The 16,089-nt window shown below is 44.6% G+C and overlaps 1 protein-coding gene across 1 annotated transcript in view; it reads right to left on the bottom strand.

Annotated features, from left to right (window-relative positions):
* Window positions 1–16,089, bottom strand: part of LOC114608706 (ecto-NOX disulfide-thiol exchanger 1-like) — a gene marked incomplete at its 5' end in the record, with an annotated part of 60,315 nt that overhangs the window by 40,695 nt on the left and 3,531 nt on the right. Inside the window, one exon of the mRNA XM_028752710.1 lies at window positions 14,386–14,442. Coding sequence (XP_028608543.1) covers window positions 14,386–14,442 — 57 coding nt within the window. The remainder of the gene's footprint in view (window positions 1–14,385; window positions 14,443–16,089) is intronic.

Genomic DNA, 16,089 nt, shown 5'->3' with positions numbered 1-16,089 from the left:
TACTGTGAAGGAAGAATGGATGGATGCTATGCAGGGATCAGGAATCTGAGGAGGGAGAAACCAGTTAACATTCAAGTCAGTCTTGGTGGTTAGCAGATAACAACCCCAGGATGAGAAATCGCAGATAAACCATCACCCTTTGGAAAGGCAGACTTGAGATCTTAGACATGGGGAAAATGGAAGACATGTGTGGGAAGCATTTGGATAACAAATGCCTCCTCTTGGGTCATTTTCATGTTGCTATCCCCCCACTGCCCCCCCCCCAAACCTCCCTCAGGGTCCCAGCACACACTTGCTGTATGGTAGAGGCTGAAGCAGACTACACTAGCAGCCTCAAACACAGAACTACCAAAACCCTGGTTGCTTATTCTGCTTATAGTCCTTGTTCTCCACTTCAGTGGCAATCTAATACAAGGTCCAGTGCTGTCTGCACAGCCATGACCATTGTTTTCAGGAAAGAAGAAAGCCTGGCCCTCTGCTGATATTCGTTGAATCATACTGGCTGAATGTGATATACCATATACACAGAGGGGATAAACCGTGTGAGAGACACAGACCAGCATTATAGAAGTCTGGCCAGCAACTCCTGGGCCAAGATGAGCTCCATGCAGTCAATGGGGAGCTGGTAGAGAAGACAGTGGCAGAGAACAATGCAATCCCTTTGAACCTTTTTCATCCTTTAGGTCCATAAATGTTTCCAGTACTCCATCATTTCAAGTAACAAAATTCTTTCCTTTTTTAGGTGGTATTGAATATTAATGCTTTTGATGATTTTAAATATTAACTTACATTATGGGAACCAAGATAAAGCTTTTAAAAATATAAGACAGGAGAGGTTTTTTCATTCAGTTTTACTCTATATAACAGCTATTAGCTTTCTCCTTATGAATATGACATAGAGCAAAGTTTATAAGATGCAAATTAAAAGAAAGTAAAAGTAAGTGAAATTTCACTACTGAGATAAAAACACTATTAACTTGAAGAATGTCCTTTATATTTTACATTTAACCCTCTTCCTACATGTAGTCTATGCTTGATCATTTCCCCAACTCACACTCTGAAAGGAGGAGCTGCCATTTTCCATCTTTGTCCCTTGCTGTCTAACACAAAGCCTATCCTCATGGTGAATACTTAATAAACAGCGGAAGAATGAAAGTATTATGGAAGAACAGTCAATTCCCAGCCAAAGCAAACTGAGTGGAGGGTTCAAAGGTCCAATGCTGTACTTAGTCCAAATGTTGTTGAGTTTTGCTGCCATTTGACAAGAATACAGTTAGGAATCAACAGATGGTCGATTAGAAAGAAACCATACCAACTTGGAGAAAGATTAAAAGGTGGTCATATCCATCATTGGCCCTGCCTCACCTGGTCCTTCCAGGGATGAAGAGTAGGGTGTGGGAGGCCCACACCTGGCTGCTGGGAGCATGGGAAGTCACAGCACAGGTACTGTGCTCTAAAAAAACATGGCCCACTGTAGCCAGACAGACGTTATTGCTGACTAGTTCCCATGTGGAAAAGAGAACCAACCCTTCCCGCATGCCTCAGAGATGGAATATCCTCAACAAAGAACACACACTTTGAAAGGAAAGAGCAATTTTCATCTCTTAACATTTCTCAGTAAACACTACAAGCATCACTGCTGCTTGGGGCAGAGTTTAATTATGGCCACCACAGTTCACAACATCCGTAAGTGGTGGTCTCCAGTCAGTTACATGACTTCTTTTAGGCACAGCTTTGCGACAGTCATAGTAACTAAAAAAGATGATAAAACAAAACAAAACCCACCTTTTTATTCCAACAACGCCACAAATTCTTTAAGCTACGCTGTAACATTTCATTTAGTTTTTACAATTATGTCACAGTGGTAGATGTTACCAGGTGAAAATACGCTCCTTCTGAAAAATAGGTGTGCATTCCTCTCCAGTGCATGAGAAGCGTGACCCTCACTGCTGGATTTACACGGGTCCATATACTTCATAGTCTGAATAGGCGCTGGCATGAAAAATCTCCTTCCTCATAAAAATGGAGCAGCAAAAGGAAGAAACTAAAGTGAAATGCATTTTTTTAAATGTATGTATGTGCAACCAGAATTAGTCGGGTTGATTTATCTTGCGTGATACTGACGCTATTGCTGGTAAAGATTAATTGTATTACGGTGCTGCTGGCATGTTATTTTCTCAGTTCATTTCTCAGTATGACATTTCTTATTTTTCCCTGCGACAATGCACTCACTATCATAATTTTCACCTGCTAAGTTTACGTTACTAATGATGATATTAAAATTTAGAGGGTTTTCCTTTTTTTGACCTTTATCATGGTAAATTAGGTCAAGAGAAAAGACAGGATACAATTTGATGGGCGGGAAGGAAAAACATTTGATTATTCTGAAAGTAAATCAGCATTCAAGCTGACTTCCTGGAGTACTGTGAAAGCTCCGCCAGCATTAAACACCCTACCTCCCAATGTGCCCAGACCCAACTCTCTCTCCTTGCTACCTGCTCGCTGATGTCAGACATGAGAAATGGTTCCAGCACTAAGTATTTGGGGATGCCACTGCGAGGTACGTGAAGGATGCAGAACTTGATAAAGTAGTGCAACTACTGGCAATGACCGTATTACTAATTGCTGTTACAGGGTGCTTGACGGATGACAGGTGTTGTGACTGGTAGATTTCCATTTCACACGGAAAACTAAGGCACACATCAGATACGCAGCTGGTGTTCACACATCTGGAAAGTAATGGTGCCAAGATGTACCCCAGATACTCAGACTCTGGGGTTACTAATCTACTTGCCCTGTCTGCCCCCTCCCTGGGAATTGGAACTTCTCCTCTGAATGCAAATATCCTTGGCTGAGTGCCATGTCCTGGTTGGGGGTGGGGGGTGTCACATTCTCTCTTCCACTTTTGCTGTCTTGATACTGGGTTGTGTTCTGCCAGAGGACAGTGACTGTCTGCTGCACCCAGTGCTCGACTCACAGCCTTAGATGGACCTGTTTTGGTGGGGCCAGTTGTGGGTATGCCAATGGCTTGTGTTACCTCAGTGGATGATTTCTTTTGCACCAGATTCTGGTAATTCTTAACTGTATGTTTCCTTTTTGGAGTTATGTAGCAGCGAAGCTGAACCTTTGGGCTAAACACGGGCATTGCTGAGGCACTTGGAGCCCTCGGTTTCATTTGATTGAATTTATTGAGCTGCCACGACTCTTTATTTACCAGGTATTTATGGGGAATCTATTACAATGGCAGGTTTTGACTTAGACAACAAGGTGTAAAGATGATTCAGAGTGGTTCCTGTTCTCTCACAGTGTAAGAAGGAGAAGAGGGCCAGGCATGTAAAATATGTCAGCACACAGCGTGATAAAAAGAGGCCTAGAGTCGAATCTATCTAGCCTTGGCACTGTTATATGAAGTATGGGCTACAGACTGGTAGCATTTGCTTAGCATCTGTGGGGCCCTATGTCCAATTCCCAGCACTGATAAACAAAACAAAATAAAACACTTCCCAAGAAACAAAACAACAACAACAAAATAATGTAGTTTCTCAGGCCCCGATCAGAACCTGCCTGATCAGAAACTATATACTGGGGCCCAGCACCCTCTGTTTAAAGTAGCTCTCTGGCTCTGCTACCAGTGAGAGTTGGTTGGGAACTACTACCCTGGAAGGGAACATTCACATGCAGGGTTCAGGCATAATGAATGGGGGAAGAGCTTGATAACCTGATTTCTATTTCTATCACAGAAACCAAGACTGAAACCAAGAGAAACAAGACAAGAGCAGCCCTAGAAATACTCACATGCATACAGCAATTAAATAAGAAAAGAGACTGGGTTAAAAATATCCTGAAAATAAGATGTGTGAATGAGGTGATCCTTGCCACCTCAACTCTGACTTTCATAGTCTGCATGGTCCTTCTGTATACGACTTCAAGTTAACTCTCTAAGGACATCTTTATAATCACTTTCAGGAAATACACAGAAAGAAGGGTTTGCGCCTCTCATCTAGCTAGGCTGAACAGACACAACAGTGCTGTCTGAGGTTGCGGAATGGTCATGTCAGTTCCATCACCAGGCGATGGGTATTACAGACATGCTAGCATCTGCAGGCTGTTGTGCTTGGTTTGGAAGAGTGTACATGCAGATGCTTGTACTGACACCTGAGTTGGGGATCAGCCTATCATATCTGGCCTATTCAAAATGGTTGGAAAGGTGATGGAGTACCCTAGGAAGACTCTGAGAACCTGTCATTGATTTGGGACGATCATGTAGGGTGAGGCCCCAAGCAAAAAGCATTGAGCTGGGCTCACAAAGCAGGTGGGATTTGCAAAGCAAGCAAAAACGGATGACATGACAGATGGAGCAGGCTGAATTATCAATAAAAAATCTAATTATTTAGAATTTTTAATGAATGGCTCACCTAGCTGAATTTGACCTGTTGATTAAAGCCATTTATTCAGGCTAGCAGGCCAACGGTAATTCTGCTTTTAGCAGGGAACCAATTCGAATATTGCCATATAAAAAGGTACAGGACTGACATGTACATGGGCGAATGGTGGGGGAGGCAGGGTATTAGACCTACATGGACTTCGGGTTTTCAATTTTGCACTCACAGACCTTTTTCCTGGTTTCAAATCATCATTCTGAAAGCTGGCGTGGTAAGGAATTGCCTGCGCAAATTAGATTCCACGAGCCTCATAAACATAAGTAGCTCATCAGCATACATGGACCAGTCTGGAAGATGTCCAGACAGAAAAAGCCACTCTGTAATCCTCCAGAGAGGCTGAGATAATAGGAATGACGTGATGCTGAGTTATCAGGCCGCGGACCTCACCACAAGGGCAATTTCAGAGATGTGAGGGGCTGAGGCATGGAGGGTTTAGGGGATGGGTGGCGGATGGAATAAGACAGAACAGAAATATGGGGGAAAATCAGTGGAGAGTTCCACGGTTGGTGAAATGCTTTAAAAGATCACTGTGTTTGGGGAGATGGTCCACCATGTACCTGGGCAAAGGGGCTGATCATAAGAGTCCTGAAGACCCTTCCCATGGTCACAGGGGGCCACTGCTCAGAGTGTGACAGGCCAGGACCTCCTCTAGGCTCACAATGGACATATTTTTAGAAGCAACAAAGCAATGTTTCTGTCTCTTCCTACGGACAAGTTTCTTTCTGAAGCTAGCTTTTGCTGGCCACATCAAGGGCCTGCAGGGGATTCACATGGCATGACATGCTTTGCTAAGGTTCAAAAACTTAAGAGCTACTGGCCTGAGGTTCACAGCCTTCTTGAAGATTTGATGAAAAAGCTCCATCTGGCTTTAAGCTCTTTTTTGTCTGTCAGGATGTCTGGGATGGGGGGAGATGAAGCTGCTGCTGGTGGCTGTGAACTCACACTGCAGATGGGGGGAAGGCTTGGGGAGGGGGAGTCTCCAGCTGAGCACAGACTGGGTTTGAGGCTGGAAGGAGGATTGAAACACACTTCATTTGGTAGTGGATCTTTTAGCGATATTTACTTCCAAGTGACAGCTGTGTGGTTTCTTCCATGAAACCCAGTGGTGATTTCATTTGTGGACTGACAGCTGGACTTTTTGCCTTGAGTCTAATCGCCCTTTCTTTGGTTTAACCTACACATGAAGTTTGGATGTTGATGTAGCCGAGGTTACACCTTTGCTGAAAACAGATCTTGTTGCTGGAGTTGGCAGGGAGCCAAGAGATGTCAGCCACTGTGGCTCTGCCGCCTGCCAGGATGGATTCCGGAGGGCTGAGGAACGGTAGGTGGTGGAACAGGAAGCCATTTCTGAAGGATCTTTCTGGTCTTCCCCACTTTTCCTTTTCTATTCTTCCCACCACTCGACCTACTTGTTTTCTTATCTTCCTACACATTTCCTGATGGAATGTCACAATCCGTCTAATCATTTAGTAATACGAGCAATGACGTCAGAGCTGAGCGGAGAGATATAGCTGATACTCGCCCATGGGGGCATTATAGACCCATCAGAGGAAAGTCAGGCAGTGCTGAGCAGGAAGTCCGTGTGAAGACCAACTTCAAGGGTGGGAGTTCAACCATCCATCATGGTGGCCACATTCCATACCTTCCCCTTTCTGGTCTCAAGTGGTCAGCAGAAACTGGGAGCAATGGAGTTCACTATGGAGCATTTACCACTCTATGTAATGGATGTCAGCACCCAGAAAGCCCTGTGACTACTGAGCAACATACAGAGCTAGAGAAAGTGACCTTGCCTGCTGCTGCATCTTACTCCCCACTGTTTTCAGACCACTGACGCTGGGAGCTCCCGAGAGTCTCCATGAGACCCTAGAGCAATTCTTCGCTTCTGTCTACCCTTTGTCTCCTGAACCTGTGTCATGTCACATACATGGGTGGGAAGAATGCTGTGGCTGAGCCCCCTAGGTTTGTGTGGCTTCAGAACCTATTACCTGTATTTGAATCATGTCTATATGGAAAATATATACATCTCCTGTTGACGCTTTAGCCCATACAGGGAAGGCTTGGCCACAGTCATAAATAAATGTTTAATTTTCTATTTGTGGTTAGAACTTGGTATTCTTTCAATGAATTCGAGTGCTCAGCTCCATTTACTGTCTTGGACAAGCTTTGCTGGGGTGGTGGCCCAATTCCATTAGCCTTGGTCTGCAATCCACATGGAACATGGGCTCTGTACTTCTAGGCCACAAAGAAGGCCAGTCTACAGTACACGACTCCAAATAGCATATCTAAGCATTGTTCTTCTGAATTATTTATGCCGTATATGTGATCGCCTTTCTCTTCAAAGTGCAAATATTCTTCCTTCAGAAGTCCTTCTTTCGAATTGAGGAACTCATCAGGCCTTCTACGAGGTAATATCCAGATAGCACTTTGGGCTATTTATTTAATCACTTGCCAAGAAAGGGGTGATCTTTAATCTTTCTAAAGACTCTATGGATCTCCTTTTATCCCTAAGTCCCAACCCAGCACCAAAGCCTCCATTTATACAGTGCTCAGATGGTGGCTGAATTAACAAATACATTGTTCCAGGACATTCACTGCATACTATCTGTGACAGCAAAAACAAATCATACTTTAAAGTCCCACAGCAGAGAAAATAAACTGGAGTACATTGCTAGTAGGAAACATTAGGTCATCATTAAAAATCTTATCCAGAAAACACATTTAATAACATAGGAGAAATGTCTATGATTCATGTAGAAAAACTTCTAAAAATTATCTACATGTTGTGCTGTAAATCCTGGTAAACGAATACAAATGTATGGCGCTAGTGGAGAAAACACACAATGGAGACACTCACTTCTGAGTGCTATGGTTGCAGCTGATTATCTTCTGCCTTACAGTTTCTGGCATTCCCAAGTGTTTGTTAAGTGGACGTTGCTTTATGATAGAAGCCTCCACGTTTATGTTTGTTTACCTGTTTGTGTGCAGACTATAAAAGCTATCCATCTTCAGTTGTCACATTTCCTTTTACAATGAGTAGGGAGACAGGCTACCCTTTTATGGGAAGCACATTCTGTCTTCAAAGAGGCCTGTGCTCTGTTCTCGGCTTCACACGCACAAGCATCTACAGCGTGTCTGACCATTTCATATGTGCGAAATGTATTCCCTTCCCTATTGTCTCTAACCCAGTCAAGGAGAAGAAGGTACTTTAAAAGCTCTTTACTCAGCTTGCTAACGACACTAAACATGTCTGAACCTGGCTATGTGTTACAGATCTAGCACATGGCCCTCAAGAGCATGGTAAGATTTCACACCTCTCTCTCACCGGTCTAATGGCTAGCAGGAAACTAAGAGCTATGGAAATCATTATGAATACTTAACTTTCTAAGTAATGAAAGTAAAGCTCCATAGAGAACCATGGTTCCTGAGTAACATACAGAGTTGAAAAGAAGTGATGCTACCTGGCCCAGTGGGAATGACCTACTATCAAGCCCCCGTTTCTGGCTCTAGCTGGAGAGCTGACATGCATGGGCAGGAAGCTATTCTATGTGGAATAGGATTATTGCTGAGAAATTTGCTCTGCCCACCCTCAACCTGAGCACCCAGTCCAGTCAATCCTTCCTAGGACCTGTTGTGGCTTGGAGGGGGGTATATCAACAAATTCCTATTGCCAAACTCAAGGATGGGGGGTGAGATGTGTGTGCTTCAGGAGGATTATGAGTTTCCTATCAAACAGCAAGCCCTACAGTCAACTGTCTGCAGATAACGTGAGCCAGCTGGGAGAGGATTTCAGGTAGGTGATGGGCAGACAGGAAGTGAAGGAGTGTCATCAGAAGGACAGTGGGAGGAGAAGCCAGGTCTGAGTGTGACCTGTAAACAGGGTCAGATATACATGTAGCAGTGGGATGTGACAATTCTATTCTCCACCTCCACTTCTAGCCTCTAAATAGCAAGGGTGATCTAGGAACATACAGACATGGGTCCATCTCTCCCTGAATGGGAACACAGTGGCTACTTCTCTAGGGTCTTAGAGCTGGCATGATTTATCACATTGTGCTATGACTGTCTTCTTCCATGGGGCTGGTTCTTCCAATAAAGGTCTTCCAGAGTTACCCAGGGCCCACCATTGTCATAGGGGTATTGATCTGAAGACACAGAGACCTGATAGAATAAAATGAGACAAGCAAGTTTGGAAGGGTCTGGCACATGCCCATGGATTCATCTCTTTCTCTCTCTCTCTCTCTCTCTCTCTCTCTCTCTCTCTCTCTCTCTCTCTCTCTCTCTCTCTCTCTCCCCCCCCCCGTGTGTGTGTGTGTGTGTGTGTGTGTGTGTGTGTTTGTGTGTATCTTCATTACACACTCCAGAGCCCAGCACAGCACACGGCATGGGAAGCTTGAGCTCTGTTGGTACCTAACATATAATGACTGTCAGTATTGGGCAGGAAACCACAGCAGCACTAAGATGTTAATTCCATCTCAGAGGCAAGAAAACCAGGCTCAGGGAACTACTTAGTGGAATTGGGGCCATCAGTGGCAGAGCCAGTTAGAGTTGAAACTGTTTAGCACCTAGACCTGCTGCTAGCTCGTGTATTCTTGCTTCCTCCTGCCATTCCTCGTGAATATCTGTGGGTTGACAGAGTAAGAGTGGACGGCAGGATGTGTGGGAACACAAACTGAGGGAGGCTCTACGGGCCAAGGACAGCATTAGATGGCCAGAAAGCGATGTGAGGAGAAAATCAAGGGAGAGTATAAAAGAGCCATAGTGCTTTTCAAGGGTCAGTCCACACTGGGATATGACAGAGCTCGTGGGATGGGATGGGCAGGCAGGGGAAAAGTCTGTCTATACCACTATTCTCTTCCCAGCTTAAATCAGGTTCCCCAGAGGCTAGGCCATTGAGAAAAGCATGGCATCAAACCTAAGTTGTTCTTTCCCTTGAGATAATCACCTCATCTTCCAAGGGAGGTGTCTATTCTTCATTGTTTAAGGTACAATACAGTATACATGTACTTATCAGGATTTTACCTGAATCACTGGGACACTAGGCAATGGACTGGTACTTACAGGGTCTTCCTCATACCTACCATTAGAACACATGGCTAATGGTGGCGTTCTCCCACTGTGTGCTAACCCTGAGGAATGTTCCCGGTGCTGTATCTCTTCCACACACCCCTCACATCTGTGCTCTGACAGGTTTAAAGACAGCTCCAAGGATTTACTTCCTTAAGGAGACAGTGTGAGAAACCAAGCAGTCCTTTTCCTTTTGTGTTTTGTTTTATAGTTGGGTGGGAATGGTGTTGTGCTTGACAGCAGTAACCTTCAGCACCACCCATTAAACCCCGTATAGATTGCCAATGATTTCTTTAACCTCCACACTGGAGGGAACTGAACTGTGTACATAGAGGGATGTGGGTGGCGGCTTTCCTGGAACAGAAACAAGGATCTGAGGGAATGTGTGCATGAGAAGCACACAGACCAAGTCGCTCTGTGCCCTGCGGGGTTCTGCTGCCACTGTGTGTCATATCTCCTAACTGGCCTTGTGTTTCTCCCACTCATGATCCAAACACAGACATGCATGGGCAGGGATGCAGTGGTGGATGGATCATGAAGAAGATACAGGATGAGAACAGATGCTTTTGTTTAAATTTTAAGATTTTGCTATCTGTTACACATAATTGCCAGGGACCAGGCAGGCCAGACACCCAGCAGGCCAAAGGATATGAAAGAGCCTGAGAGTGGAAATCAAAGGAAAATTCTTAGCTTTGCTTCGTAGGAGAGAAAATGGGGTCTGGAATAAATGAGATACCCAGAGACACAAGAATTATGGCCAGTGTAGGCCATAATTGGGTGCATATGAAAAGCTGGCCTGCCCATCTGGCATCAACATATCCAGATCTGAATTCATACTATAGAATATCAGTGAGTCTGCTAGAACTATTAAGTCCTCTCAGACAGCAAGCAAGGCCTTTGAGACTGATCTGTATGGGGCTAAAGTGGTTTTAAATTATCTTGGGAATACGTTACTAAAGCTGCTGATATGGGTACAGGTGTGTCTTTTTAAAGGAACATCCACTTTGGGACATCAAAAATGCCAGGCCAGGTGTCACCCAGATTCAGTTGGTGCTCCATAAAATGCAATTACAGTGTAAAAGTCACATGCTTCTCATAAGTTCGGTGGTGATGCTAAGTGAAAAGCAAGGCTTGAGGAGCCTTTGAGGGGATCTGGTGGCTCACCGGAGTGCAGCTCTCACACTGAGCTCTCAAGCACAAACAGAGCCATGGTCTAAAGTGCCCATCACGAGTAATGACACAGCTTCCAACAAACACAGCAAACAGGAGATGCAAGCCAGGTTCAAGTGCGAGTTAATCACAGTGTGATAAGCCAAATGTAGGAAGGTAAACACCCAACACAGACATGTAGCATATGTGCTTTATTATATGTATAAATGTCTAACTGCATGTACCTGCACCTTAGATATGCTTGATGCCTGTGGATGTCAGAAGAGGACATCAGATGCCCTGGAACTGGAGTTACAAACAGCTGTGAACCACCATGTAAGTGCTGGAGACAGAACCCAGGTCTTCTGCAAGAGCAGCCAGCCCTTCGAACTGCTATATTATCTCTCTGGCCAAATATACTGTCTTTTTACAAAAGTAGCTGTCACTTCTCACAAGAATACCGATTAAAGCCTGTGTCAGTTCACCGTAGAACCACTGTTAATGAATGATAATGTGTAAAGCCCTGGCCCCGGATATAAATGATTACAGTGAAAACAATCTATACATCCTAACGAACCACCTCTGGTTCACAGCTTGCCACCTCAAACTCTGCACGAAGCTCGACTCTGCCGAAGTCCTGCCTTCCATGTCTCACACCATCAGGACAGGCGAGAAGGGACTCACATCTGCTGAGTATGTGTGCCAGGTCAGTACATGTGTTCGTATACTCCAGTGGTTCTCAACCTGTGGGCCATCACGACTCCTTGAGGGGTCAAGCCACCTGTTCACAGGGATCGAATACCAGATACCCTGCATATCAAATATTTACAATACGATTCACATCAGTGGCAAAATTACAGTTGTAAAGCAGCAATTTACGTAATTGTATGGTCAGGAGTCACCATAACAGGAGTAGCTGTATTAAAGGCTCACAGCATTAGGAAGGTTGAGAACCACTGATGTATTTGGTGGTTCCCTTACTGTAAGTGAAAATGAGAAAGGTGAAGTTCACCAAGGTCAAACAACCTGCCCCAGGCACATGGCTCTGGGTGATCATATCGGAAATATATTCTTTCGTGGTGGTTTGAAAGCCTGGTCTGTTTCAAGTACATAGGGCTAATGAGCAGGTGAGTAGGAGACTTCTTTCAGACAGAAGAGATATTGCTATGAGCTGGTCAGCTTCACCCTCTAATGCATGGACCAAACAATTGTCAGCCTCTTTGTTTTTACACAGCTGGAATGGATGGACATTCAGGGGAGCCACGCAGAGGAGGCAAAATTGCAGACAGGAAAAGAGAAGGAGAAGCAGATAGCTCACTAGCTGGCAAAGCCCTGGAAGATATGGAAAGGGCCCAGTCTGCCAGGCGTGGAGAAGTCAGGATGGTGACTGGCACGTGCTATCTGGCTCCTCAGAGAATGCTATCTGGCTTCTCAGATCACTCACTCTGGATAGGAGCTGAGGCTCTCTCTCAGGCTTGGCTGAAACTCCATGCTCAATGGTCACTTCTGAGCTGATTGCAAAGTCTACCTCATGAGGCCTACACACGTAACTGTGAAGTCTCAAATCTTGCCTCCGAAAGAACCTAAGACCTCAAACCTGCCCTGTTTATAATGTTCAGTGAATAGTAAGTGAACTTTCTCAAGGCGGCCTCAGGGCTGAATGTCTTGATAGGCCTGTTTTTATGTGCATCATCCAGTTCAATCCAGTCAGTCCCTGAGTGTGTGACTTCCTTACTCAGGATCTCAGGATTTCAAGGCATCCCCACATCCATGATTTTATTCCTTTCTCAGAGGAATCCCAAGGGAAGGGATTCCAGACCAGGAAACTGAGGCCCGCTGCACTTTGTCTGGCTTCTTAAACCAGACTGCAGCTTCCTTAGAAGGCGCAGGATCACTGGCTCAAAGAGTGTGGAAGTTTGGGTTGAGAATATGGAATCCTGCAAGACAGGATTCTAAAGAGGGGTAATGGGGTTCAAAATGTGGGTGATGAACTTTGGGAATGGGAGACGAATGGTACATACGTCCTGATTCTGCCAGTGGGGACAGGGCCGTGTGGTAGCTTTGCTCACCAACAATTTATCCAATCCACTCATCAAAGCCAGCCGAACCTCACACATCCAGACAGCCTGCTCTCATTAGCCAGCATAAAAAGCAAGCAAACAAAACCCCCAAATCTCAACATCTACATGTTAAGGCTGTCTAGAGTGTGGCAAGCTGTGTGGGGTGGAGTGGGTGTTATATGCAACGTGGATCTACATATGTGCTCTGCATTCATGTGCACGGGGCTGAAAAAGTACCTTCCTCTCTCTAGTGTGACGCTTTTCACCTGCTCTCACTAAATCTGAAGACTGATTTTTGGTTAGGCTGTCTGGCCGGTTTTCCCTCCCCCCGCCCCCCAATCCAGGCTTTCTTGTCTTCATTCTCCAATGTTGGGGTCATGGGCACACATGGCCATGCCTAGATTTTGGTTTTGTTTTCATTTGGGTGCTGGTAACCTGAACTCAGGTCCTCACGCTTGTGCAGGGAGCAGTCTTACCCACTGGACATCTCTCCTGCCCCACGATGGGTTTTTAAGCAGGGCCTAGCCATGCTTTGCAGTGGAGATCAGAAAGATCACGTAACCTGTTGAGCTTGGAGGAAGTCTGGGGTTTGAACTATGTCTCCCACCAGCTGCCTCACTCTTCCAGTCATGTTACAGCCTGTGCTCCTGCTTCCTCAGCCTGAGAGCAGACAGCAGCTCTTCTGTCCTTCTGGAATCCCTTCCCATGCCCCCCTAGAACTCAGGCAAGCACACCAGTACAGTCTTCCATTAACTACCCTATATTTAAAAGCCGTCGGGTGGGCATCTCAATGAGGGAGACTTGGGCGCTATGATTCTAAGGCTTTGTGCTGCATATAATTAAAACAAGAGTGAACATGAAATATATAATTTCTTCTAGTGCTGCCTTAATCAAGCATTCATTACCATGTCTGATTCTGTGTTTTGTGAAAAGGACTGCTTACTAGGCATTTCCTGTGAGGAAGCTAATCAAACACAAAATAGATATCGGGAAGAGTTTGGAAAGACAAGAACAAAGCCACCAAGGCACACAGAGGGACAGTTCTCCACAAGGTGTGTTACTCCATCCCAGTGCACCAAACTTCCAAGGCGCTACTTTCTGGAATTTGGGTATCTAAGGAACAGTAAGACAAGAAACCATGGTGCTAACCAGGATTGGGCACCATTATTCCTTACACAAGGAAAGCGGACCTGCAATACTACTTACTGGCTGGGCAGAAACCAAAGGCCGGAGCACTCTTAATGGCTGTGCTGGGCATGAAGAGGTATCAGAGACCCCTCTAGCATGGCAATCATTTGTCATCCTCATCGACAAGCAAATGTAATAGATACGAACGCAAGACACGACATAGCATGTGACTCCTGCCCCATTTGCCTCCCAACACATGTTGTTTTGGAAAAATAAAGGTCTTGAGGGAATTGACTACAATTAGAATTTTTGATGGATGTTTAAGCTGAATTTTTTGGTAAACAAAGGCAATAATAATGGTGAACATCTATCATATGATATATAATATGATAACATGACCAAAGCTTATATTAAAAATCTATTGAATAATCTCAAGCCAATGAGACCAGGGCTTCTGACTTCCTTTATGTTACAAAGTGCCATGCCCCTGAGATTCAACCAACATCCAACAAGATGTGCAAACACCAGGTCATAGTACCTACATTTGCATCCTCGTGGCTGTGGCCGTTTGTCTCCACCAAGTCCTTGGTACCTTTTAACTGCAACATTTAAAGAAAAACAACAACAGAAAAGAATAAGCAAGCATATCCACTAAGCATACATCATCTTGTTAACTCTGCTTCATCTGAGGTTGCGTTTTATAAAACTTCCGAGGACAAACAGATGGAGCAGATAATTACAATGCATCTTATTGAAACAGCTTTGAGAGCAATATTTTACAAAGCTAGAGGGCTAGCAAAAAATAAATAAAGAAATAAACAAATGAAAGTGGATCTTGATCATTATTTCTTAAGCAAGATTACAAAGCAGTTCTATAGACATGAGATATATAAGATTGGTTCTTCAGAATACTAAATGGTTTCATTTCCTGGTGGGATTGCCATTAATTTAAACCCTGCAGTGTTTGCTAGTTGCCACCAGCTAATGGATGCTATGCTAATGATCACTGGTGAATGACCAGCTTCCAGTCACAGTGCACACTCCAGTACTGTCACAGACATCCTCCTTGAGGGCAGGACTGAACAACTGACACTGGATAACAGGAAGAGGTACTTTGTGTCTTTCAAGAGAAGAACCAGAAGGCATCTCTCTCCTGTCAGGGAAGCTTTAGAAATTCTTTGGCAAATTAGATTTTTAATGACACCCCCCCCCCACTTTGCTTCAGGAAAGCTTTGGAGTTGACGTTCATCTTGTCCTGACTCAGGGCAGACCTACCGTGACAGAGGCAATGGATATGGGAGAGCTGGCCTGGGCCTGGATGACTTTTCTCTTAGTTTGTGATGCTCGGACAACATCAGTCAGTGACTATTTTTTTTTCCTGCCCAATGGAAAATGCTTACTGTGGGGAAGAATTTAGTAAAATCTGGAGGAAAATAAAATCACATATGCTGTCATGCTTTATTCAGAAGCATTGGTTCTTTATGGCTATTTGTGTATACTGAAATTTTAAAAATTGGGTTTTTCAGGCTATTCTCAACTTTTGTGAGAAAGCCATGCCAAGAGAGGGGTTTTGCTACAGGGACAGGGACATGAGGATTTGAGTGTGAGGTAGTTGATGATGGATCTTAAGCTGTTTGGCTCATTGCCACATAAACCCAGTTAGGCACAACAAAAACTTGTTCCCGCTTTCTTAGGGCTGTATCATTGGTCATTGTATGTTTAACAAATGCAAGGGAGTGGTTGTAATGCAAGATTCAGGAAAGTGTGAACAGGCACACGCCCATGCCGCAGTGATAGGAACGCTATCAGAGTATATAAGGATAGTAAATAGTAAATAGTAAGGATAGTAAATAGTATCCTTTCCGGGCTTAAAATTTCTTATTATAGAATTCCTCATCTTCCTTTTTAGTCCCCTTGCTGCTCATCTCCCTCTGTCTGGTAACTCCACTTGTGCTTGTGCGCATGTCTGTGTGTGTGTGTATGTGTGTTCACATGCCTGTCTGTGTGCGTGTTCACATGCACATGTCTGTCTCTGTGTCTGCCTGGGTATGCATGTATCTTTGTGTGTGTGTGTGAGTTTGTGTGTGTATACATGTCTCTGTGTATGTGTGTGCCTGTATCTGTGTGCACCTGTCTGTGTGTCTGTGTGTGTGCACATGTCTGTGTGTGTGCCTGTGTACACATGTCTGTGTGTGTGTATGTGCATGTGTGTCCATGTCTCTGAGTAAGTGGGAATGGACATGCCT

Source organism: Grammomys surdaster, unplaced genomic scaffold (genome assembly GCF_004785775.1).
Source record: "Grammomys surdaster isolate TR1022 unplaced genomic scaffold, NIH_TR_1.0 125934, whole genome shotgun sequence".
Lineage (NCBI taxonomy): Eukaryota > Metazoa > Chordata > Mammalia > Rodentia > Muridae > Grammomys > Grammomys surdaster.
This window is presented reverse-complemented; position numbering and strand designations above follow the sequence as displayed.